The sequence below is a fragment of the Pseudochaenichthys georgianus genome, chromosome 24 (genome assembly GCF_902827115.2).
Source record: "Pseudochaenichthys georgianus chromosome 24, fPseGeo1.2, whole genome shotgun sequence".
Taxonomy (NCBI): domain Eukaryota; kingdom Metazoa; phylum Chordata; class Actinopteri; order Perciformes; family Channichthyidae; genus Pseudochaenichthys; species Pseudochaenichthys georgianus.
In genome coordinates, this window is record NC_047526.1 from 14,454,824 (window position 1) to 14,480,830 (window position 26,007).

Consider the following 26,007-nt stretch of genomic DNA (forward strand, 5'->3'; position numbering starts at 1 on the left):
ATTTATAGATTTTCACTTTAACATGTTTATATAAATGCTTTTTTTAATTTGATCTATTTAACTTTAAATTCTTACCTTTAAATAATTATCTTTATTTTTTTTCATTATTATTTTTGCACATTTTATACTGATTCTGATAATAATATATGTATAACTAAAACATGATTTGCTTTAAATTGTTAGTAAATATTTGATCAGAAGTAAAAAGGCCTAATATTTAACATGTTTTCTGAATTTAGTTTTATTTCTTAGGTAAAAACTATTATTGAGCAGTAGAAAGGCCAGGTATTTAGTTTATAACAGTCATTGAATTTGTAGTCACATGAACATCTATATATCAGTGGTAGGGCCTGGACACCATCAGATCATTGTTACTGCACATTCCTCTCTCTAAGTGATGACATAACCCTGAATCAATACGCCGTTATGTGTCTGCATGTTTCCTATGGTCATAATTCAATAAGCACATCCCATGGCTTTCCCATCCATTGAGTTTCAGTTAAAAATGTATACCTCTCTCATAGTCCAATATTTGTTGATGCTTTGACATCTTGAAAAGCTCTAGAGTCCTCTGGTGGTCACCTAGAGAATAATGTCCTCTCTCTACAGCTAAATAGTTTTCACTGTGACTGCAGCGCATGATCTTAAACTTGAAGAGTAAAAGATAAATCATTTACTTTTTATTCTAGTTTGGTTGGCTGTGAGTTTACATAGCATTTTATTTCCATTTGTGATTACAGATCTATTGTGTTTTGTCTTAATTTTCTGTGTTTGGTAAATGCTCTGAGACTTAACAAATAAATAAAAGTGCATTTGTTTGATCTTGTTTTGGCAGGCAGCATGGATGTAAGTACCTCATCAAATTCTACACTGGTAAGATTTACAGAAGTTATTGAACTTTTTTTCCATTTTTAAATGCTTCAACCTTTGCTTGTGTCAAACGGCCATGTTTGCAACTGCAAGGTGTTGTCCTCCATCCTTTCCACCCTGTCTCTTCCTCGTATCTCCATCCTGGCCCCTGACCCCTCTCCCCTCTCTCCTCCCCCCTCTCAGCATTCTGACGCTCTGTGTAGCAGCTGCCCCTCCTCTGGTTCTTCCCCACAGGCTAACAGTCTCTGGCCGAGCCTTCCCCAGTCTGGAGCCGGGTTCCCTGGGTATACAGGACAGCCCCCCCAACCTGCGCCCTGCTGGACTGGCCAGCCCAACACTCCCTGCTGGAATGGGACACAACAAGCTCCGGTCTCTGTCCCTGCACAAAATGTGATTCCTGGTCAAGTCATGACGCCAGCCCCTGCAGCTACAACATCCATCGTCCCAGCTCCAGGGCAAGGGCAGCCCTGCAACCCTTGCCAGTACCAGACACCCCAATACCAGCTTCCCCAGAACCAGCCTCCCCAATACCAGCCTCCTCAATACCAGCTTCCCCAGAACCAGCCTCCCCAGTACCAGCCTGCCCAGTACCAGCCTCCCCAGAACCAGCCACCCCAGTATCAGCCAACCCAGTATCAGCCTCCTCAGCCACCAGCTACAATTCAAGCTCAAGTACCTGCTCAAGTTCCAGTTCCTGTTCCAGCTCCAGCTTCGGTCCCAGTCCTAGCACCAGCACCTGCTTCTGCTCCCAGCCTCCGCCCAATTATTCCGAGATGGCCTGCCCACCCTGGTTGGCCCTATAACCCGGGACAGTCAGGATGGCCTGGACAGACTCCATCCAACATGCCTCCACAATGGCTTCCACCCACTTCTGGACCTCTGGTGAGCCAAATGCTAACAATCTGACTTTCAATTTCCCCTGATAATGTACAGGAAATACTTAGTAATTAATACTGTAGATACAGTGATCCCTGGCTGCTTCATAATTCTGGTTGTTTTGATGTTATTCTCCCTCCTTGCTGTTCCAGAGCGTGCCATTCAACTTGAACCTGGCCAGAGGAGTCTATGACAAGATGATGATGACCATCTTGGGCCATGTAAAACCTGATGCTAAAATGTAAGCTTACTCAAAAGGCTTTACTGAATTTTAAACCATTGTTCTTCGTGTACAAATATATTTCCAGATTCTCTCGAGAGACACTTTAAGTAAATAGGTATTTTCAACTCACAAACTTCACCATGACTATTTTAATGAAAAAAAAGACAAAGTTATAAAAAAAAAGATACCAAACACCTAATTGCAGATTGTGGGTGTATTCTGTATATTAGTCTGATTGAATAACTGTTAAGCTCCTTACACACCAAGCCGATTTTTGGCGTCGATAGATGTCGATAGATGTCGGGCCGTTGATGAGCGTCGTGTCCCCCTACTCAGATTGGTGTGACTGCACCGTCGTGTCTTTTCGGCCGTGCCGACACCTTCCGCCGCCTATTCGACATGATTGGCTGTTCAAATTAGCGAATCAGTGCATGAGAAGCGAAACAGAAGTGAGGGACCCAAACAAACTATTAAGAAGGCAAATCTGAGATTTCATTTAACTCCAGCTCTCGACACAGGTTCGGGAAAGCCCCATGAGTTTCTCGCTGTAGAGTGAAAATGGAACGCACACGCTATTTCTTGTTTGTTTATATCACGCAGTCTGTTCTTCTTCTCTCGGTTATCACGCAGTCTGTCTTCCGGTTGTTGCCTCTTTTGAATGACGAATACACACTACCGCCTCCTGCTGGTAAGGAGAGTTATTGCCACTCACACATGCGCAGTTCGTACGTGCTACTTGGCCGTCGGCTGAAGTCTTTGCGGTGTGTTCCAGTGCGACACATGGCCAAGACGCAGGGCCGTCCCTCCCTACAAGAAGATCACGTAGACTGCGTGGGGCCTCACCTCGCGGAGGGAGCCGCAACTGAGCCGCAAATGCAGCGCACCTATGCGTCTATGCGGCACAATTAGTGTGGCGCGGCACCGTGAAACAGAGGGCCTCATCATCTAACTTTGCGTGGGGCCTCAAGTTGGCCAGGGACGGCCCTGCCAAGACGCAGACGTTCCGTCGGGACGTGTTCTTTGGTGTCAGTTTGGTGTGTAAGAGGCTTTAGAGGCTTTATGGAATCGAAATAGCCTGAATTGACCGGGAAAAAAAAATCCTTACAAAATCTACAGATCTGACCAGTTAGTGAATGACATACAAATGACACACTATCAATGACTCTGCTCTACTACAGGTTCACAGTGAACTTTCTGAAGGGCAACGACATTGCCTTTCACATCAACCCCCGCTTCAGTGAGGGGGGCAAACAGGTGTTGGTCCGTAACCACAAACTGGGTGAGCGCTGGGGCCCCGAGGAGAGGGAGCTGAAGGGGCCCTTTCCCTTCGCTTTGGGGAGCCCATTCGAGGTGAGTGTTACAAAGAGGAATGAGTCCAGGAATTAGATTTGAAAAGTTGTGCTTAAAGAGACAGTTTCACCAAAAAAAATTGATATTTTTCTCTTACCTGTGGTGCTATATCACAAGCGGAGATCCTACTGATTCAAATATCCGAGGAAAAACAGACATCTTTACAATCAATACCTGCAATACTCACATCAAAACAATCTTCATTGATAAAAAAAACACTAGATTTTGGGGTGAACTGTCCCTTTAAAGCTGCTATGTAGCATGTTAACGTGAATAGATCATCCCCACATTGGTTTGAGGAAACTGAACTGTCAGTGTGCTGCTATTTATCATAAAAGATTACTAATCCTTTTAACCATTTGTTTGTGGTAAGACTTTTACAATGACATGTTGATGTTCCAAAATGCTACACATGGTAACTGACTCTAGGTCACTTTCTCATGGTTAACATCAGGCTAACGTTTGGAAAAGATGGAAAGAGTTGGAAAGACATGTGTGCAAGCGGTTCCTAGATAAGGGACCGGAAGACTCCTGGAGGTCAGTGTGGGTCTCATGTTGCTCTATAACAGTGATTCTCAAAAAATGTTCAATAATGTACCCCCTTTGAAAAAATTATTCTGCCAAGTACCCCCTGATCAGCGCAAACACTATTTGTTAGGGGGAAAATGCCTATATAAAGAGGTACAGTACAGCCTTGCACCATCAGTGTCTGATTTATTAGAACAACAACTTTGTAACTGAGAAATACTTAAATGCTATATTTCAAATGTTTAGAATCCATCACTAAATTCATGGCAAACCAATTTTAACATCATGCAATAACACTAAGACGACATTAGTTGCATTGAACTGATCTTTAAGTTGTACTTACAATTTAGTGAGAAACATGGGCTTGTGCTTCACTGAGGATCTTTGTCATTCTGACAGGGAGGCAACTGCAGCTATTACACTTCGTGTTTTGAAATATGTGTAACTCTAGTCTATTAATATAAAACCCACACTGCTCAAACTTTGTTACTTTTCCTAAAATTGATATATTTATCTTTTTTTATTTTTCATTAACATAAAATAAATCTCACGTACCCCCTGCAGTACTCCAACGTACCCCTAGGCGTCCCAACAACAATAACAGTTCTGCATTACGGGCAATGTGTACTCACAGCAATAACAACTATTGTCAGTTTGTATTTTTCAATTAGAACATTTACATTTTGCACATTAATTCATCCTAACATATTTTTTTCAGGGGGCTCAAGTTAAGGTTTTCCATGATTAAATACACTTTTCTAAATGTGCACCACACGTAATCCACTTTATGGAGTAGATATCTCTTGTTGTGCTCTGTTCCAGATGAAGATCCTGTGCACCCCCGAGGCGTTCAGGGTGGCGGTGAACAACATCCCTCTGTTTGAGTTTCGACACAGAGTCCTCGAACTCAACCAGATCAACAGGATCAACATCCTGCACGATGTGGTCCTCACCTACGTCAACGTGGAGACGCTTCCATAGGAGGCAGCACACTATTACTCAACATGTGTGGTGTGTAGGCTTCATCTTTATCTTGGAGCTAAATTATTTATCATTAAGCTTGAAATAAGTGTTTGATTATATTGTGTTTTATTAATAATGACATGAGTTTTTTCTATAGTATGCTACTTTCTTAAAAGATAACCATTTGATACACAAAGCTTACTTTTTCTCTTTGTAAATGTTTTATTGTTTACAATACTTTTATAAAATTATATTTCTATTAACTGAGTAATATGTTTTAATATAATATAAATGATCTGTGTTAATATTTAGATATAAAATGATTATTACGAAGTCTAGTTCAGTGTTTTCATTGTTCATTTTTGACGAGGATAAAGAAGAACAGTCCAAAGGTTTGATGAGAAAACGTCTTTCAGAGAAATGTATTTATTAGTCCAACATTAAAATCAGCCATAATAAAACTTGCAAAACTCTCAGACTTATCATAGACTACTCATGGTATATATAAAGGAATGAGTTATGGCTGAAGTACTCTGATTTTAGGGAGACACCGATAGCAAATGATTTACACAACCTTACAAAATATCTTCCCAGGTGTTTTATCTAACACTTACCTTATTCCTTAATATATAACCATCTCACTCCTCACCTTATCTTCCTATAACCTCCTACTTAATCATCCATCACAACTATCTCCCAAAATGTCTCCAGCAAAGTATCAAATTGTGCAAAGCTTTTAGTAAAAGAGTAAAGAAAGGACCATGTTCCTGTTCCCCAGAGGATGAACCCTTTATATTTTGGAAACTTTATGAACTTGTGTACTCAGTTAGCCGAATGTTGCAGGCATGAAACCGTATCTCCTAATTCAATTATTCCATGAACATTTCTGAGAACAACCTGGAACTTTAAAGGGGACCTATCATGCAAAATGCACTTTTTGATGTCTTTTATACATAAAGATGTGTCCCCGGTGTGTCAGGGAACTCGTGCAGCGTCAGAAAATAAAACCCTCTTTTCCTCCGTACCCAAATCTCTAAAAACGGGGAACAACGGAGCTGATCCAGATTTGCATCCGATGTGACGTAATATCGGAAATGTGGACCCACGGCACTATCAGAAAGTTGCTATCAGAAACAATGCCCTATTGTTTTGGACGTAATATGGTCGGTGTTTACATTAGCATCACTAACACTCAGAGCTAACCTGTACTGGGTAGAGCATGTGTGTGAAGAAGCAGGAAATAAAAAAGGAACTCACCTTGTGGTATAACCGGCAAGAGAGAAAGCCTTTGAGCTCCAAACTGTTTCAGAAATAATCCTTGATAATCCATGATATGGCGTTTCATCACGGCAGTATTTAGTTTAGACATTAGCTGCCAGGTCCCGCATGAGCTCAGCCCCCTCCTTTTTTATTTATCAATTATTTTTTCTTTTTAAAGCTTTATACCCCAAATCACAACTTTTGAAACAGGAAGTGAAATAGAGGGATATGAGGCATGGCTAGAATGGGTGATCCGTTTGGTATTTTGAGCAAAACACTTTTTTTATATATTTGAGACCTATGCTATTGCCTAAAAATAGCATGATAGGTGCACTTTAATATTTTTGATTTGATTGTTACTCACTGTAAGCCACCCTAAAACAAATGTTATATTTCATTATTAGAGCCTAATTAGTTAATTGTTGGTTATTGTTTGTTTAATGTTTGTTTGTTTTGGCATGAAATATTGAACCGTGCAGCCTCTATGGGTGCTAACGGGACTTTTTAATTCTGTACCAATACATAACGATTTAAAAAAGAATAATTTAAAAAGCCCTGATGAATTATGTGGCCCAAATGCATTTAACATCCATAAACTACCTGTGCTTTCCATGTTACTCTATCATATTTGTCCTTTTGTGTCTCCCTTTGTAACAAATATGATTCATTACACTTTGATGAAAAAGAAGAGTAATTGAAACTTGGAATTTATATGAATAAGGCAACTTTTTATTACTCAGTGTATAATACTCATTCAGCATTCATTAACTCAGTTTCTCCAAATATATAATCACATCTTATCTGCATTCAGCCAATAAATAAAGTTTTAAAAAGATCTCTGTGCAAAAAACAAGTGTGCGGTTCACAGTATGCTATATGAGCATACAGTACATACACCTAGCATCATTTCCAGTCCTCACGTCTTAGTGTCCAGTCTCCTCTCCACAGACTTCAGCAGCAGCTCAGCGTACTGCTCCAGCAGGGCCATGGTTCTGTCTCCTTCGCCTTTGACCCCCTGGTCCACAGGGGGCCCTTCACTCTGAGAGGAGGAGGGAGATAAAGAGTCCAGCTCAGCCTTGACCTTGAACAGGGCCTTAGACAGGATGCCCCTCATCTCTGTCTGATCTTCACCGGGCTGCTGGTCGCATTGTAGCATCTGGTGATGAAAAACAGACAATTTGATTACCAGTTGATTACTATGTGGGTCACAGTTTGTAAGACATAACAAGCACAACTCAAAAAGCACACACGGACTGAAAGCTGGTTAAGATGCTCTATCGGTTGGAATACATTTTCTCCTAGGAACAGGTTTTCCTAGCTATATTTGTATTTTTCTGGTGCTGCGTACAACATTTGTATAGCTTCATCGTGGATGAATGCTTATGATCTGGCACCTGGTCACTCGTTTTTTTATAGTTTGATGGCCAGGAATGTCCCGAACACAGGAAAAAAAGAAACAGGCAGAAGGCTGCAGGGTCTCTGCAGCTACACACACCACCAAGCACTTTTAGTGGGTCATAAGTGATGATTGAGAGGGATGACTATACATTGTTTGATTTTTTTAATAAATGTTCCTTTAATTAATATGACATGTTCTGGTTCCTGCTTCTCAAAAGTATCATGATTTAAATATAACTACGAGTTGGACTCATTTGTTTGTGGTAGGACTTTTAGGACTGAAAAAAGACACTTGAAAACGCCATCTTTGACTTCTCATACATGGGTCATTTTTTATTAAACCATCAATACAGGAAATTATAATTATTATATAATGATATTTTTTTTTTAAGCTGAAGCCTTAAATACTGTATGTGCATTACGAAACCCAAGTTGCTTGTTTCGACCCAAATCTTTGAATATTTAGATTCCTATCATAGTAGACTAATTAGCACTCTACATTCTCACATGTTAAAAGACAAAACATTTAATTTTGTGCATTAAAAGAAAATAGGTTTTGCAGTATCTGTTGATGTCCGATGCATTAATGGACTTGGTGTTTCCCCTCTATAATAAATAATGACTGGTTTCTACCACCAGATTAAATGTAAAAAGAACAGCATCTATAAAGACAAATTGACGAGATACGAGATAACGGATTCTTTGAAATAACACACAACAGTAATATCGATTCAAATATAAAATTCATGACTATAATAAGAGGAATTTGAAAGTGGCAGCTTTAACAGGCATGAAGTATGCAAGAAATTATCTCCATGTATTCCCCTTTTATCCTCTATCTCTTACAAATATATAAATCATATCAGGCTCTCGTTCTAATTTTCACACGCTCTCATACACACACACACACTGACTGACCGTAGTGTAGAGCATGGCGGTTTTCCTCAGACTGTCGTGAAGCTCTGTAACAGCCTGCCTACAGGTTTCCAAGGTGATTGAGTGATCTGAGGAGAGAGCAGCAGGAGGTAAATCTGAGAGTTCACAGAGACATGCTGTACAGCGTACGCACACAAACACAGTTATCGAGTGAAGTAGGCACACAGTAAGTGTTGAGAAAAAGGTAGAAGAAGCAAGGAAAAGTTGGTTTCAGAAAAAAGCTACAGATAAAAAGAAACACTCGAGGAGGCAGCTGTACAAAGGAAGAGAGGGGAGCTTTGTGAGCGGTGGAACCGAGAAAAAGGATTTTCACAGTTTATATCCTTCGGCAAAACACAGTTGTAGGTATGAAATGTGGACTGAATATCGCTAAATGGCATTTACGGTTTCTGTGTTATGAAATCTGTTGCCTTTGTGAGGCCGTTATCATCCACAGAACAGCAGGCACAGGATGGAGGAGTTATTTTAAGATCCGTCTCAAGATACTTTTTTAACTGGTGAGGTGAACAATATGAGGCAAAGCTATCAGCAGTAGTGCTTCAGATAACTGAGGCTCTAAATATCAGAGCAGAAAGTTAGATAATGGGCAATTACTGTATTGTCATCAAAATAAATGTTTCAAGGAGAGGAGGTCATGAGGAGTAAAAGAAAAAAGGTCTGTCCTATGATGAAGTATGAATATGTTTATGCGGTCAGCTGTTTTGATGTTGATTCAGTGTGATAGTGTTCAATGGGATTATCACGCCTGCTGCAAAAAGTCTTAACTAACGGCTTTCATGATAACATAACATAGCAGGTGACATTTTTAATTCAAACAAAAGAGTGGAATTCAACATTTCCTACCAGCGTTGATTTAAGTCCTTTGTCAAATGTCCTTGTACAGTAGGTTGTTATTATATTTAGTCAACTTATCCTGTTTTATTAATGAATGAAACTTAATTTACATATAATATTATCAGCATCTGAAGAAAAACACAAGTTGCCTAATTAAGACTGCAGCTTTGCTTTTCTGAATCGATGTGAGAGCCACTCCGCACAACCTGGTACGCCTTGTCTTGTCTTACTCATGGAAAACAAAATGAACACTACTTCAACGACCTTTCCTCTGCGGACTCACCAGAGTATTCACAGTGCTGACAGCAGGAGGAGACAGAGACAGGCAGAGGAACGTGAGACAGACAGACAGGCCTGAAGGCAGAGGGCGAGCAGTGTGAAGAGACGCAGTGATGAAGAGGAGGAACGGTAGCGACGGACAGGTTGATAAAAGAGTTCTGTGAAGAAAGACCTGGCTTGGGATCAGCGCTGGATGTGTGGACCTGTTCGGGCACCAGAGGGCACTCTCTGGCCACGGCCACCTGCGATGGCTCTTTAGCACTGTGAAGAAAAATGTCAAAAGTTGTCCGTTTAAAAATAAATCTCGATGAAAATGCAGCAAAATGTTTAGAAGAGGTGTGAACAAACATACCTCTCTGAAACTGAGTCTCTCTTCTGCCTCACTGGTAGTAAACTTTGCAAAGAAGGATCCGAACTTAGACATTTAGAGATTCTCTTGCTCAGTCCTGAAGAGAAATGGACAAAATACCCGCTTTAATCTATTTTTAAGTGCCTTACTTTGGAATGTATGCGTCATATGTACAGCATTTGGCTCGCTGACTAACCTCTGTTTCCTGGAGTAGGTGTGATGTCCCCTTCTGGGTGTACGGAAGGTGTAAAAGCCCTCACTTGAGTCCCATCGAAGCAGAGGCTGCGGCGAGGGCTGAGAGGCTGTCTGGGAAGCGGGATGCGTGTTGGCGGTAAGTTCCGAGTAAAAGGAGAGGGTGAAACTGCCTCTGTGGGAGTTGGGGAGGGACTGTTTGATAGAGGAAAGACTGCAACGGATGATGTTGATGAGATATTAAAGGAGAAACTGGTGACGGGGGACGAGATGGCCAAGGGGGATCCGGTTTCCATCTCCCCACGCGACCTCCTGACCCCGAGCGGGGACGGAGAGCAAGGCGGAGAGCCCGTCTGCCTGACGTCCCCCAGCGAGTTGGAGCGGCTACCTTTGGCCTTGGAGCTGGCGGTGGGCTTCATGTAGGAGTTTGGGGACTTGAGTTTAGGGCTATCCCAGGGCAGGGGGGAGCCGAGAGACCGAGGGGACCCAGAGGAGGGGGAGGAATGGTGAGAGGAAGGCTGGGGATTGTCTTGATCCAGGACAAGCTGCTGAAGTCTCTTGCGCAACTCACTAGGGTCGCTAGAGGGCACAGGGGAGCGAGGAGCTAGGGGAAAAAAGAGTGAAGATTTGTTTTGAGAATTAGAGGTACATTTAATTAAATTGTACAAAATGTTAACATCAAATGAAAAATATTTTAACATCACAAATGTATTATTGGCAATTCCAGGTTATTATAATGCAAAATCAGAGGAACTTCTTTTAGAAAATCCCCATTCAACTAATTTAGATGCTGTCTCACAATGTACAACTAATGGAGACAATGGAGCCGTTTGTAAATCTAACTGGGAAATTACAGAAATGGCAGAAAATGGATAACAATACATTTAAACATTGTTGATGAAACTCACGGTCGGAGGCGAGGTTCTGGACAGAGTATGATTTCTGTAAACATGTGGCTGAGTTCGGCATCAGAGGAGCTTTAGAGGGTTGGTTGGACATCCTCCACAGGTTGGACAATGAAGTCTTTCTCCTCTTCATGGGTCTGAGGACAGGAGAATCTGCCCTGCTGAGAGGCAACACAGCAACTGTAAGCTCACTAAAGAAAAATAAAATGTTGTTATCCTTTTGTGTCTGTAACTGCACTGTAGTAAATAATAAGTGTTCGATTAAGAGTTTCCCCCTGCTGTTGTTTATCTTTATCAATGATGTATCTCTTAGTAATAGCATGAGTTTCAGAAAATGTACTGATGGTAACATATAACCCTTGTGTGACCTCCACTTATTAATGTTTAAAATTGTTATTTTTCGCCGAGAACATTTTGTGCTTTTTTTGTTATCTTTCACATTTATGATTCATTAATCGAAGTCTGCCAAAGTAGCATTTGTCTAAAAATAAACCCCATGGAGCTCCTGGTCCGTGTTTTCTTCTTACTTTTGCCCTTCGATCCTGCCAGGGGTTTTGTATTCCATGTTTCTGCTCTGGCTATCTTCCATCAAGGGTCGCACTTTTGACACTGGGGGCTTAGCAAAGCGGCTGCATTGTTCCTTATCGTGCTCATTGGCAAAGAGAGGCATGCTCCTACATAGAGAGAAAGCATTACAGGGTTAGGGAGGTGGGTGAGGTAAAAACACAAGGTATTACTCCACAGTACATCAGCAGAAACACAGAGGTGAAGATCGATGCCACTGTCATGTCTGTACGTACACTAAATTGGAAGCTACTTCCTAGCTTAGCTTAGGTTGCTCCAGGGGGGAAAGTCATAGGACAAAATGCTACCTCCGTCCCCAGCTAGAGGATTCTGTTCGTCTGTGATTCTTTCTCAACTGCCTTTGTGAAATAAATGAAAAATAAAAGCAAAATGTTTTTGTTCTCTGCTGTACTAAATGTGCCCAACCATGACTTTGTGTACTGTAACGGTACCTATTGTCATGAGTGGCATTTAAAAAATATTGACAAAATACAAAAAAAGATAATAAATCCTTCATTATTAAGTAACAGTTGAACATTTTAGGAAATTAGCAAAAAGTTAAATGGGGAATATAATATGAGCAACAACCAGAGGCTAAATGGCTTAGCTTAGGTTAGCATGTTTTAGCGGAAAGACAGGAAAGAGCTAGCCTGGCTCTGCCAATGAATAACAGAATCTGCCTACCAGCACCTCTAAAGCTCACTTTCTACCACGTTTTATCTCATTTGTTTAACTGTACAAAAGCAAAGAAAATAATATTTATATAATTTTAGGGAGGGTTATGTGCTGGATTATTTCATCGGCAGGACTAGTTGCCAGGCAACCGGACTAATTCCATGAAGGTACTAGTCTGCCACAGACCCCACATGAAATCTTTACACTTTGTTTTTGTACGGATTTAACAAACTAAATGTACAATTAAAATGTTTAGATTCGCAGCGCTTTCCTTGTTTCCACTGGTTGTGCTAAACTAAGCTAACTGGCTGCTGATAGTAGCTGTATAATTAGAATACAGACATGAGAATGGCATACCACATATGACATATCTAGTGATGCAACTCCCTGCAAGAAAGCAAATAAGCATTTCAAATATGTTCAACTATAATAAATTGTAAAGTCGTTCACAGTTAAATGTCTTGTTGTACAATCATTTGTAATACAAATAAAAAGTAGACCCATTTAGGAACAAAAAACTATTTTCCTACCCAAATGTAATAGCCGGAAGATACAGTAGATAACAATGTGATTTAAACTGACAGCCTGGCTGGATCAGGAGGGTCAACACATGGTTTAGCAGAGCAGTGTGCGTGATTCCACATGGGTTTGTAATTATAGCTGTGAATCCACACTGGGCTGAAGTGGTCAACAGTACCTGTTATTATGTCCTCTGGTCAGGAAGCGTGAAGACATACTGAGCCGGGGGACTCTGCTCTGCTCCACTGTGGACACACGTCAAGCGTCAGAAAACAAAACCGATAATAGAGACCGTGGCAGAGAGAAAGGTAAACAGACATTGATACAGAGGGAGCCAGATGGAGAAACCAAAAGGCTAATCAGCATGCAAGGTCATTTATAATTCAACATTTTGGAAAATAACTAGTTAAATATTCTAGGAAATAAGCATGTTTGTTTGTTTTTCTGGCCCAGAATAAGATAAACAGATAGATATCAGTCTTATACTTGTCAGTTATATGAAGCCACAGCCAGGAGACGTAGCTTAGCCTAGCATAAAGTATGGAAACAAGATGAAACAGCTATTTTGAGTCTGTATGATGTCTAAAAATCCACCTACCATTTCCCTTTAATAAGATATCACATCTGTACAAAAAAGTAAATGTCAAAACATCAAGTTGTGTATTAACGGGTCGTTATGTGTTGAACTATTTCTTTTTAATCTTCTCGTCTATCTTAGGCATGTGAGTTTTAGGTGTCTCTTACTCAAGCGGCGGCTCTCTTCCAGAATCTCAATGTTCTGCTTGTGGGGTTCTTCTCTGCCGTGGTCAGAAGTCTCGGTCACTTTCCTCAAAGCCTCCTCCATACTTGTCTCTTCTGCCTTCTGCTCCTCTTCCTCCCTCTCTTCATTCTCTTCATCAGAGCTGTCTTGGCCCAGAGACTCAACGTCTGCGGAATCTGAAAAAGCAAAAGGAGAGAAAACATCCCTTTTCAAGCCCTCCTTGACCTTGGTACATCTTCTCCATACATACAGCATGTGGGCACAAGATAAACCACTACAAATGGCCAGACAACACACAGAGGCTTATGCGTTTGTACTATCTGACATATTTCTATCAGGTCTGAAACTGAAAAATCGAATCAAATCCCTCTCAGCGGATATCAGCTTTACTGTATGTTGAAAAGAGATCATGGCTTTCATTTACATTTAAGCTTTTCATTTTAAATCCAGCACTTGACACACTAAGAGCAGGCATTTCCAACTTGAAAGAGAAATGTAGACGGATAAAAAGAAATACTGAAATATAGCAAAGTGTGACTTTGATAAATATATTTAAAATTCCTCAGACACTCGTCTGCTTTATTCATGCTCTCTCCATTGAAGTAAACAAATACACTTCCACTGCATGCAGCTATGAGTTGAATTCAGCAATGGTACAATCCTGGTAAAGATTCGAGCTGTCTTTATAAGAGACACATTCATTAACATGTTCATTTAAACTACTTCTTAACTTTAATGATGTATCCTATATTTACATGCTTTGGTTTTTAGTAGTAAATTATTTCTTATAAATCTTTCAACTGTTGAAATGTTAATATTTACTGTTTATTATATTATTATTTATTTATATTTTTATGTGTAATGTGTTTTAAAATGCTGCTGAACAAAATAATTTACCAAGTTGGGACGAATAAAGTACAACTAATAAAATCAAAATCAAATGTTTATGTGCCCCGCGGTCTTTTCCGGTAGTACCACTGGGGGTTGCTAAAGACGAAAATGTTCTCCGACAGAAGTAGCTTTAACTGCTAATGTTCACTTGTTGTGCCCTTGTGTGCCTCCCCTCTATATAGCATGAAGTATTAAAGAAAATAAATTACACTCATTATTTAGTATTGCTTGTTTTGATGCGTTTTAAGGCCTCACCGTCCAGGACACTGTTCTGGCTGGAGTCCCTGCTGTTGTACCCCAGAGAGCAGGCACTGTCCGGGCTGCGGCTCTCCTTGCTCCCACTGCGGACCCCTCGTCCTTGCGTCCTGCGGCACTGCTCTTTCACCGTGTAATCACTGACGTACGAAAACAGAGAGAGGTGGAAACAATGAGGAACAGAAGGGAGGAGGGACACATTGAAACCAGGAAGAGAAAGGCACTTTTGTTCTTTTTCAGTGTCATTGAGGTCTGAAAGCATGTGTAGGGATTGAGGGATTTACCTGGCCTGCAGACGAGCATCACCCTCGCTCCCCTCACAGTACGGTGCCCCCCCGTCAGCCCCCCTGGTGCCCTTGGATGGATGTGAGGGCAGCCAGGCAGCGTGAGGCCAGGGCCGATGCCTCTTGGCTCTCTCCTCCAACTGCAGCTGCAGAAAATGAGGTGATTAAGACCTTGTGTCCACATAGCGTCTTTTTCTGGCAGACAGGGTGCCGGGCAGAGCCTCATTCCAGCATTTCATTAAACATAAACCATCCCACCGCTTCTTTTAATGATTATTTGACATCTATATCGTAAAAATGTATCATCGATTTGATAAGACGGACTAGCTTGGAACCCTTGCCTTTTACCCATCTATAAAGGCTAATTTATATTAGTTTGACACCGTTCTTTCACCTAGAACACCAACGGAAAGATGCTAACTCTCACACTTTGTACAAACGAGCTTGTCATCACTCAGTCAGACAGCTGTAAAGCGAGGAAGACCATCCACGTACGGCGATTACACACCCAGCGGCGACACCCAGTGTATTCTGTGCCAATTTGCTGAAACTAAAGGGCTTTCCATCTTTGTTATGATAGTTTCCGCCTAAAAGAAACAGTCAAAAACAAGCTTTGCCACCAATGTATACAGTGACGTTCCAGTTATTTTTTAAGTAAGAATTTTAAAATCAAACCACTTGCGAAAAAACTGGGGAACAATCAGAAAAAAGAGGCTAGGGGCATTGCTTTAAGCGTGGCGGCAACATGTGGACACAAGCTCTATGCAAGGTAAAAACACACAGAGGTGGAAGTAACTCAAGTACTGTACTTAAGTAACATTTTTAGATACTTGGACTTTACTTGAGTATTTCCATGTTATGCTACTTTGTACTTCTACTCCACTACCAGAGTTGGGTGTAACGCGTTACTTTGTAACGCGTTACTGTAATAATATTACTTTGTCGGTAACGGAGTAGTGTAACGCGCTACTTTTATAATCCAGTAATCACACTACAGTTACTAACATTTCCCCGACACGCGTTACTTCGTTACTTTCTAAAATCAGTCATAATCAAACCTCAACAAACACCTGCAAAGAACACATGCTAGGTGAAGCTAACGCACATAGCTGTTGTTTATTTATATCACACACACGTAGTTCTTCTTCTCTGTTTTCCGGTTGTTGCTTGTTTTGAATGACGAATACACACTACCGCTGCCTGCTGGTAAGGAGAGTTATTGCCACTCACGCATGCGCAGTTCGTACGTGCTCGGCTGAAGTCTGGCTCCAGTGCAACACATGGCCAACACGCAGGAGAACACGCTGACGCAACAGCGTGAGCAGAGATAGACTGCGCAAAATATACAGATAGCAAGAGACAGAGGACAGCCACGGTCAGATAGCAGGAGACAGAGGACAGCCACGGTCAGATAGCAGGAGACAGAGGACAGCCATGGTCAGATAGGAAAACATTCAGGAGCTATCTGGATCAGTCTTATGCGACAATGGAAACTGAACTAAAGAGAACATTTGAAACTTTAGCAGTCTGCGTGATCTGCCTGTAGGGAGGGGCGGGCCGGCCCTGCGAGTAAAGTAACGAGTAAAGTAACGAGTAAAGTAACGAGTTACTTTATGTAGATAGTAACGAAGTAGTGTAATATATTACTTTTTTTTAAAAGTAATATGTAATATGTAATATATTACTTATTTTTAGTAACGACCCCATCTCTGTCCACTACATTTATTTAGTACCTTTAGCTATTTGGATGAATGATGTGAAATATAATCAACACTTAAATAAGACTTTAGTTACACCTGGACTAAATTCACAAGCTACCATGCAGTATAACAAGTAATTAAAACAACTGCACCTTTACCAGCTTTGATAACACTTTGCTGCATAAGTAATTATGATCAAAACATATAATATATATTATTATGAAATGGAAATGCTGATGAGTACTTTTACTTTTGGTACTTTGAGTATATTTTGATGCTCATACTTTTGTACTTTTACTTGAGTAACAATTTGATTGCAGGACTTTTACTTGTGACGGAGTATTCATACACTCTGGTACTTTTAAGTACAAGATCTGAGTACTTTCCCCACTGCCACACACACACACAGTACCATGGGCTCCTGCAGGCTGAACGTGTTCCCTCTCTCTCTGTCTGGTGAGCAGTTGGGGTCCTTCTTATGGGAAAAGCTCTCTAGGTGTCTCAGGTCCAGCATGGATTTCACCTTCAGCTCCAGAGCGCATATACGCTGAGACCAGCGCCTCCGGGGACGTTGAGAGGGCTCAGGCGTGACCTGGCTGACCACTTCCTGCTAGAGGGGATGTACACGTTGATACAGTGAAGCACATTCTCATTGAAGTAAAAGGCCATGGAGCAGTTCTAGGAGATTAAACTTGACTAGTACTAAAAGTGTGAATTTCTCTGCAGATGTACACTTCTTAGATGAGGTTGTGTGATCTAGTTTTGAGTGCGCACACTTTGGATTTCATGTTGCTTTTTTATCATTTTTCAGGCTCAGTGGGTATTTCCTCCCCCGGGCGCATCACAGAGGATTTAATCATGTGTGGTGGAGTGAACCCTGAGATCCTTAAACCAATTCAGTCCTTCTGAAGTACTGACAGGAAACTAAAAGAGACAGCAGAGCGGCCAGCAGCTGAACTGCTCATTAACTGTCCCTTCTAAATTCTTAAAGCTTGTACTGATTATCATCTCCGCCGGGAGGAAGCCTTGGTAGTATCGTTGGGTTTTTTTTGTGTGTGTGTGTGTGTGTGTGTGTGTGTGTGTGTGTGTGTGTGTGTGTGTGTGTGTGTGTGTGTGTGTGTGTGTGTGTGTGTGTGTGTGTGTGTGTCATTCCAAGGCTAATCATGAATACTACTTGACCCATTAGCCTATTTCTGTCTCTCTAGCTTGTCTAGAAGTCCTTTAAAATACATTTTATGAGAAACACGGGATTGCGCGCAGCCCCATCGACTTTACTCTTTTCAAAATGCTGTAACGAACTCTGTTCTTAAGTACAGTAAAGGTCCTGATACCATATTAAACTAGAAACACAAATCTACTGATACCAACCATGTTTCAATAGTTTGTTTTGAAATGCACAAAGAGGGTTAAGTTAACTTAAGTTCAAAATTAGCCCAAAATGACGTAAAACTAGAAGATCCATTCTCCAGTTGGAGAAAAGAACGTTATAACTATTCTCCAGAAACTCTCATTGTTGCTGTTATTTACAATAACCAAACAATGTTTTTATTTGATCATTTACTGACTCTTCCTAAACAGCCAGTAGGAGTAGCAAGTTATGAACACCTGCTTCAGTTAGGAATCTTGTTTCTGTAGGGATTATTAATTGTTCCTGTCCAGATTGGCACTCCTACATTCTAGTTACACTACACTCGAGTGATTAAAAACTAGGAAGTATTTATCAAGAAGGAATAAAAAAGGGAAACATTGTGTATTGTTAGGTGTTAGGTGCTGTACATGAATAAGATGTAGAAATAACAACAACAACAATTTGGAATACACCCACAATTACATTACTGTATCCATATATGATAAAATACAATCATTGCACTTTTCCCACTGTGTCATTTAATCATTAGTGGGCCAGTGAAATAATAATAGTCTTGATAATAATTCAAAAGCACTAAAAAGGTATTTTGTAATGTTCGCTATTGTTTTGAATCTAATAAAAGTCTTATCACATGAATAAATCACAAACCTTCATCAGCTCCCAGTCCTGACCTTCATCTGAGCTACCTGTTGTATGAAAGAGAACAATAATCATAAACTTCCAATAACAAAATACTATTCGTTTGTTGTCTGGATTGTCTTTTTTATCGAACGCTGCCCTCCATAGAGTGAATAACGTTCAGGATTACTCCAGAGAGCAGATACCCTCAAACACAAGGGGTTACCCCTAAATGGACAACATGTAGTCATGTGGATTAGACATAAGTATTCTCATTCAGTTTTAAATCTGACAGTACCCGAGTCCTTCTCTTCAGAGGAAGTAATGTCTGCACTGAATTCTGGGTCGTCGTTTCCTGCTTCGTCCTCGTGCTCACTGTCAGAGGAACTGTACGTCTCCTGCCTGAATTAAAACCGAAATAAGAGAAGATTATGAACATCTCTTAAGTGTGTGTGTGTGTGTGTGTGTGTGTGTGTGTGTGTGTGTGTGTGTGTGTGTGTGTGTGTGTGTGTGTGTGTGTGTGTGTGTGTGTGTGTGTGTGTGTGTGTGTGTGTGTGTGTGTGTGTTCACCTGAGACTAGAGGAGTTGCAGGGTGGTGTGTTTGGGTTTTGCCGGAGCTGGCGCAGCCGCTCTCTCATGCTGATCGTCAGCTCTGGAGCCAGTCGCCACACAAAGATACAGCTGGGAGATAAAAGCATTCACGCATTAAAAATTCAACATTTCATTTCAGCTCCACTGTTGAGGGAACCATCTGCAAATACATTTCTCCGCTCATTACCTCTGAGGCAGAAGAGGATATCAATTTGGTTTTCCACAGTAGTTTTATTCTAGTGCCCAATCCATATTTGGAAGTCTCATTGTTATATGAGCTCTGAGTTCAAATATAGAATTAATGTGTTTTATCATTAAAAAATAAAACTGAATTATAGTAGTCTAAAAGCTTAATTTCTAAAGAGTATGTATTACTTTCATTAGAATGTGTCCCTGTGCCTTTCCCCCCTGTTCCCATCACTGTTGTCCCTGTTAAGTCACTAATGTTTATATTTGTACACAAGTATAAGAGGATTGTTTCTCACCTGTCGCCTGACACAGAAATCAAATGCCTGCAATCGTTGGTAAACTTCAGCCCGGTGACAATCTCTGCAAAACACAACAATATGTCGGAGGGGGTTATATTGTGTTTTCTGACGAGTGTAGGTGATATATAACCCGCTGCTATAAGAGTGTGATTCACTCGCAACTCAAGTTGACAACATAAAATATGTGTGTGTGGGGCACAGGTGTTTGTTTTATTACCAGAGTGTCCATCCATCGTGGCCACACACTCCCCGCTGTCGAAGTCAAAGATGCTGATGTTTTTATCGGAGCTGCTGGTGGCCACGTATTGACCAGACGGATCGAGCTGGACCTGCCCGGAAACAGGACCAAAAGGGTCAATATGCTGTGTATATATAGGAAGGGTAAGACATTAGGAGTGTTGAGAAGCACGTTACCCTGAGCACACTGCCGTCCTCGCTCAGGGAGCCCTTGTAGAGTTTCTCCTGCTTGCCGTTGCTGATGTTGAAAATCCTGCAGACAGGAGGAAAAGAAAAAAATCCTCTTTAATCGCCTCACACGTACATCTTAACCACACACACTGAAATTAAGACTATTTATTTAACCCATTCTAGTGTTGGGGCAGTTGTTATACAGCGCCCAGTGAGCAGTTTGGGGATGTGGTGCCTTGCTCAATAGCACCTTGCCCAGGAGTCAAACTAGCACCTCTAAAGTACCAGTCCACTCTCCATACTTGGTCTATTCTTAGTATTGAACCAGCGACCCTCCGGTTCCAAATCCATCCCTACAGAGCCGCTACTGCCACACAAAATGACATTGAATTTAACCAATCCAAGTACATTTGCAATTCTTCAGTATATCTGTAAATGATATACTATCATATGTATATACAGTATATTATGAGCCTATATTCGTGCTACTGCAGTATTTTTGACCTTAGAACATTTTGATTATCCAGAATGTTGTATTTTTGTCTAACATCCCCACTCTTGACGCCCTCAAGTCCCGTCTGTTTGCCAAGGCCTTCGGCCCCTAATTTATTTGTTGTTTTGTCTGACTGCCTTTGGTTTTTGTTTGTTTGTTTGTTTGACTCCTGTTTTTCTTTGGAAAGCGACCTTGGGTCCCATGAAAGGCGCTATATAAATCTAAGCTATTATTATTGTTTATACTATTTTTCACATTCATTTTATTTATAAAATCTTTTCCACTTTTAAGTATTTGTATTTTAATGTTGAGCACACTGGTCCTGTAAACAAATAATTTCCCAATTTGGGATTTATAAAGTATATCTATCTATCTATTTATTAGGCTCAGTGGGCAGCTATTGTTTACAACTCCGGAGAGTCAGAGTGGAGTGCTTTGCTCAAGGACACCAAGGCAGAAGTTTGTCACTTGTAAACTTGCACCAGTGACCCTCTGGTTCCCCAGCCTACTGACTGAGCTGCTGCCCTTGTTTCCTTATTGCTAACCTCATGGAAATTCAACAAAAACACCCCCCCAGCCTCTCACCTGATGGATCGGTCCTGGCAGCCGACAGCAGCGTGGCAGGTGGGGTCCACCCCCATGTCGTACAGAGTGGTCTTCATCACCATGTGGTGAGAACGCCTGAACTCTGTTCCTCTGTCCGTCTGGGAAACAAATAGAAACTGTGAGGTTTGTTCTGAAGAGGATGGCTCCTGTTGTTTTAGCATAAGGGGTACATTTAATACATAATACAGCATAAGACTTCATATTCAAATTGGCATACAGTTTGTAGTATACAGTGTGTCATTTTGTTTAAGCAACTAAAGTAACAACCATATATACTCAACAACACCAGGTGTCTGCAGGGGAAAGCAGAGCGAGAACAGAGAGGAGCAGAGAGGCTTCAAATAGCTGCAGGACACCAGACCCAGGTGCCCTGAGTTACTGTAATCAATGCAATCACTGGAGCCAATGCAGCACAGACAGAACAGCCACACCCTCTCTACTGATGGCCCCACAGGGGCATCACAAAGATATAAGCAGTGAGTAAAGAAAAACGTTCCCAATCATCCCAAGAAATACTAATTACATGCAATCAGGGACGTGCAGACATTTGGATGGGCTATTGCTCTAAACTGGAAAAAGGGCCTCCCCCCTTGTTTTTAATGTAAAAGGTTCATGATATAAAATGGGGTGGCTGTGGCTCAGTGGGTAGTGTGCTGGACTTCAAATCTGGGGATAGGAAGTTCAAGTCTGCTGCAGGTCTCCCTTGAAAAAGAGATCGTTGATCTCAATGGGATTTTCACCTGGTTAAATAAAGGCTACAATACAATACAAAAGTCCCACTGCAGTCAGCATGTCGTTGTTTCCCTGGTGACACTTCACCCCAAATTGCTCCTGTGGGGATTGTCCACAGTACTGAATGTCACTTTGGATAAAAGTGTCTAACAAAATGTAATGTAATGTAATAAAAGCACAACACTGTCATTGCAAGTGACAATCAGTTGACTTTCATGTCCAACTGCTAAATTCGTTATTCAGGCACATTTTTTGCGGTCCACATCTCATTAAAAGATCTAATGTTAGTAACTATTAAAGACAAATGGGGACAATTCTGTTTTAATGTAGTTTGACCATTGTAACTGCTCGGCAGACATGGCTACTGATAAAATAGGGCTCCTTACTAGCCTAATTACCTTAAATAAAATCACGAATTAATGAAACCAGTTCAATACGCATTATTCTTATAATTCTTTATGAGCGTAGTAACGGTAAGGTATTTCATTACTTATTTAGAATTCCATAACCTAATAACAGAGATGGTCAAACTAAAGTAGAGACATGGCAGAAATCCTACAATGAAGCGGGACAGTGAAGTGTTCTCTGAGAGAGGGCAATCAAGAAAAGAGAGTGAGCGGCCCCGTTGAGGGAGTTCACGGAGCAGGTGAAAAGACACAGAAAGACCGAAGCACAATAACAACAAATAGGCTATATTTAGGCCTAGTTGTTTTTTTTGTAAATAACCGACGGTGTCAAGAAGAAGTAAAGTCCCCTGGTTTGTCCCCTATACTCTACCGCCATTTGGTGTGATCACCATAGCCATATGAGGCCGGACTCGGAGGGCTTGCCTTTGCTTCCAGCTGTCAGATTGTAAACAAAGTCACGTGACTGGAGGCAGATGAAAGCGCTGACAAGTTTTCTTTTTATCGCAGTGAGACGCTACAATACTAATTGTGGGCTTATCATGTTGATTCGGTCACAATAGAAAACAAAAAAAACTCTCTATCTCTCCAGAGCATGCTCCAGAGGGGCAGGTCGGACAAAAATGGCAAACGGGCTGTTGCCCGGGCAACATTAGCCCGTACCTGTGCACGTCACTGCATGCAATCAATATTTGGTTGATTGATTTCTACAATTGTGTTCTAACCCACAGGTGCAAACACCAAAACTGTTTAATCCCTACTTTATTTCCCAAACTTCTTTAACATTAAGGGTCATGTACCTTTTTATAGTCATGCAGACACAAATAATAATCATGAATGGAGGTATTTTTACTGAAATAGCCCATCCCTTATGAGCTCATAGACAGGACATTAAAAGGTGAAGCTCATCTTAATTTCACCTAGCTCAAACAACAACAAAGACTTCTTCAAAAATGCATCTTATTTCACATAGCAAGGCAGTATATACACATAGTTGATGTGTGTGGAATGGATGAAAGGCAGAACATTAAGTATTTGCGTTGGTTGAAGTTTGGCAGAACATGTACTTTTTGAATGAAGGCCATAGAAAATCAATCTTTGAAAACAGTGAGCACAATAACAGGCAGCTTCAAAAGATGCTCGTTACATTCTGCTGAGCTCGGGCCTGTCACAACACGTTCCTGAAAGAACACTCTGTGAATGTCAGGATGCTGAGGAGAGGTTTCGCTGGAGACCAACAAGCCATGGGTTTTCTTGCTCTACAAAACCTAATGAGTCACTGCAGAGGCCGCCTGAATCACAGAATGATGTCGGGAAAATGGTCACAGTGACCCAGAACCAAGAGTAGAGGAAAGGATGCAGCAGGATGTCATTTTTAGCATTTAGTTATACAACCTGAACACCCATATACTCCCTTTCTAGTATATGCTGTAGAGTTGTATTCACAAACAGAGGCTAAATGTATTGTGTTTCTGTTGTGCTGTGCAGAAATTCATAGCAAATACATTAATAAATAATTGTAGTCAAAATCAATGAAGCCGCAAGCAATGCTGAACCAAGATCAGAGCTGTGTCTTTAATGGCTGGATGTAATTAGGAGAATTTAAGGAAATTCATGTTTGCTGAAGCGTCCTCTGTATTGCAAAAATAAACTTAAAATGTGTTTTAAGTGATAGCTGTAGCATAAGCTAGCATCAATCTGTATTCCTTTAGTCAAATGTTCTGATTTCATGTGATTATGATCAAAACATTTACAAAAACAATGTCATATTAAAAGAAAAAGTTAGGAGGAAGTTATATGTTGTTATAAGTCTGGTCTGAATATCGATTTCTATTATCAAATATATGGAAGACATGACATTTGGTTGAATATTAAATAAATAATATTTTTGCTTCTCGTCATGTGATACACTAACTCATAGCTTAGTTGGTGTATTGACATACTGTATGAGTGTTTATTGGCTCTTGTACATCAGCATCCACCTGAGGAAAGACACGTGCAACGGTGGGTTAGCATCTTGCTGAAAAGCGTTTTTACCTGATGTGCAGTGCGGAAATAGATGCTCTTGTCGGCCCCACAGCTGATCATCTTCACCTTATTCTTATCGGCTGAAGAACAACGACACAACATATCAAGTTATTAACGCCCATAGTACAAAAAGTGTACCGGTTCCAGTTAGTCATTTTCTTCAATCTAGAGATAAAGAACATCTTGACATTCATAGACTTAGTCAATCTAAATTTAAAAACCAGGGTGCTAGTAGGCAAATTGAGAGAACATTTAAACAAAGCGCAGAACATAAAGAGCTCTCTGCTTACAACAAACAAAGCTCCACTTAGCAAATGCATAGCTGTAATCTATTATCTAAACAGGCAGAGCTGCAAGTGAAATAAAAGAATGGGACTGAAAGGAGATGAGAGCGAGGATTAGGCAAAGATTAGCCGTCAGATGTTGACAGTCTCGAGTGGCTCACCAGCGAAGCGGACGGCTGTTATGGATGAAGAGTGCTCGTCGAGAGTCTGCAGAAGACTGTAGTCGTCCTCCGCATCCAAGACGTGGATCAGACGGTCCCTGCTAGAGGAGGCCAGCAGCTTCAGGCCTGACAGTGATAAGGCAAAGAAATCACATGATCGTACACACAGCCAACGCACAAAGATTTTTCAAGAGTGTTGGGACTATAATCGTCAAGAGAAACACACACTGACCTGTTTCTGGTTTGCTGTATTCCAGGCAGAGGATCTCAGCGTCATGGGCCTCTACGTTCAGGATCTCCTCCATGCTGCTGAGGTCGTGAACCCTGGAGAGTATTAGATTACATTCGATATATATCTGATTCATCCTAAATTGGGAAATTGTTTTTTTTTACAGAAATCATATAACAACATTCTGTCAGTGTCGATAACTACCTGCAATCGATTTTATATATTGTTCTGTTTTTTTATTCTGTGTTTAATTTTTTTAATATATATCATAGGTCTCCGATATGTACAAAACATGTTTCTGAAGGATTTGGCACAAAACAACAAAACATTGTGACATCACAAAGTGGCCAAAATCTGATCAGCTCATTTTCAGACAGGTTTTTATACAAATGCATCAGGACAAAAAGAGAGATCGTCTTTTTTCCTGAAACTTTTAGAAAAAACAAGACAAGAAAAGATATAAATAAATAAATAGTGAATACATTATTCTAGTGTGAAAAGTAGTTGGAGTTAAGTACAAATGAAATCCAATGGAGTAGACTGTGACAACACTGTAGTAATTGTACAGGGTTATATAAAAAGGGGGGAAATAATGGAATCTGGTTCAAGAAAATAATAAAATATGAAGCTGGGAGTTTTCTGCTAGTCAGAGTTATTGCTGCTGGCAGCAGTAGGTGAAGAGGGTATGTTTTTTCAAGATGGAGGTCACCTCAACCAGACATCAGTCTCAGTTTAATCCTCCCTGTCCTACCTCAGCACCCCGCTACGATCTCCAGATGCCAGATGTTTTCCATCTGGACTCACACAGATGGTCCTGATGCCCGTCCTGCTTTCTGCTGTCTGTCCGTCTCCGGGTCTGTCTGCGTTCAAACACTCCGGATCCAGCAAGGTACTGGTGTTTCCGTCTATGTAGATTATATTCAGGAGATCCTACAAGGCGATGGTGGAAAGAGAAATAACGCGTCAAAGGGAGAATGTGTGCTTC

The 26,007-nt window shown here is 40.9% G+C and overlaps 2 protein-coding genes across 2 annotated transcripts in view; one reads left to right on the forward strand and one right to left on the reverse strand.

The window, feature by feature from the left end:
- The first annotated feature begins 915 nt into the window (after positions 1 to 915).
- LOC117439718 (galectin-3) lies at positions 916 to 5,002 on the forward strand. Its single transcript, XM_034075730.1, has 4 exons — positions 916 to 1,752; positions 1,899 to 1,987; positions 3,148 to 3,319; positions 4,670 to 5,002. The coding sequence occupies exons 1-4, from the start codon at positions 916 to 918 to the stop codon at positions 4,826 to 4,828; spliced, it is 1,257 nt and encodes a 418-aa protein (XP_033931621.1). The 3' UTR covers positions 4,829 to 5,002.
- A 1,775-nt stretch (positions 5,003 to 6,777) lies between these two features.
- LOC117439704 (mitogen-activated protein kinase-binding protein 1-like) overlaps positions 6,778 to 26,007 on the reverse strand; it is a 33,802-nt gene continuing 14,572 nt past the window's right edge. The window contains exons 11-33 of the mRNA XM_034075702.2: positions 25,774 to 25,952; positions 25,026 to 25,117; positions 24,794 to 24,919; positions 24,358 to 24,428; positions 21,164 to 21,282; positions 20,092 to 20,167; positions 19,895 to 20,006; positions 19,675 to 19,738; positions 19,169 to 19,279; positions 18,897 to 19,000; positions 18,629 to 18,666; positions 17,024 to 17,221; positions 14,912 to 15,057; positions 14,628 to 14,767; positions 13,466 to 13,657; positions 12,900 to 12,966; positions 11,491 to 11,637; positions 10,967 to 11,154; positions 10,063 to 10,662; positions 9,870 to 9,963; positions 9,690 to 9,778; positions 8,387 to 8,472; positions 6,778 to 7,226 (exon numbers count right to left, since the gene is read on the reverse strand). Coding sequence (XP_033931593.1) covers positions 6,987 to 7,226; positions 8,387 to 8,472; positions 9,690 to 9,778; positions 9,870 to 9,963; positions 10,063 to 10,662; positions 10,967 to 11,154; positions 11,491 to 11,637; positions 12,900 to 12,966; positions 13,466 to 13,657; positions 14,628 to 14,767; positions 14,912 to 15,057; positions 17,024 to 17,221; positions 18,629 to 18,666; positions 18,897 to 19,000; positions 19,169 to 19,279; positions 19,675 to 19,738; positions 19,895 to 20,006; positions 20,092 to 20,167; positions 21,164 to 21,282; positions 24,358 to 24,428; positions 24,794 to 24,919; positions 25,026 to 25,117; positions 25,774 to 25,952 — 3,279 coding nt within the window. The 3' untranslated portion in view covers positions 6,778 to 6,986. The remainder of the gene's footprint in view (positions 7,227 to 8,386; positions 8,473 to 9,689; positions 9,779 to 9,869; positions 9,964 to 10,062; positions 10,663 to 10,966; positions 11,155 to 11,490; positions 11,638 to 12,899; positions 12,967 to 13,465; positions 13,658 to 14,627; positions 14,768 to 14,911; positions 15,058 to 17,023; positions 17,222 to 18,628; positions 18,667 to 18,896; positions 19,001 to 19,168; positions 19,280 to 19,674; positions 19,739 to 19,894; positions 20,007 to 20,091; positions 20,168 to 21,163; positions 21,283 to 24,357; positions 24,429 to 24,793; positions 24,920 to 25,025; positions 25,118 to 25,773; positions 25,953 to 26,007) is intronic.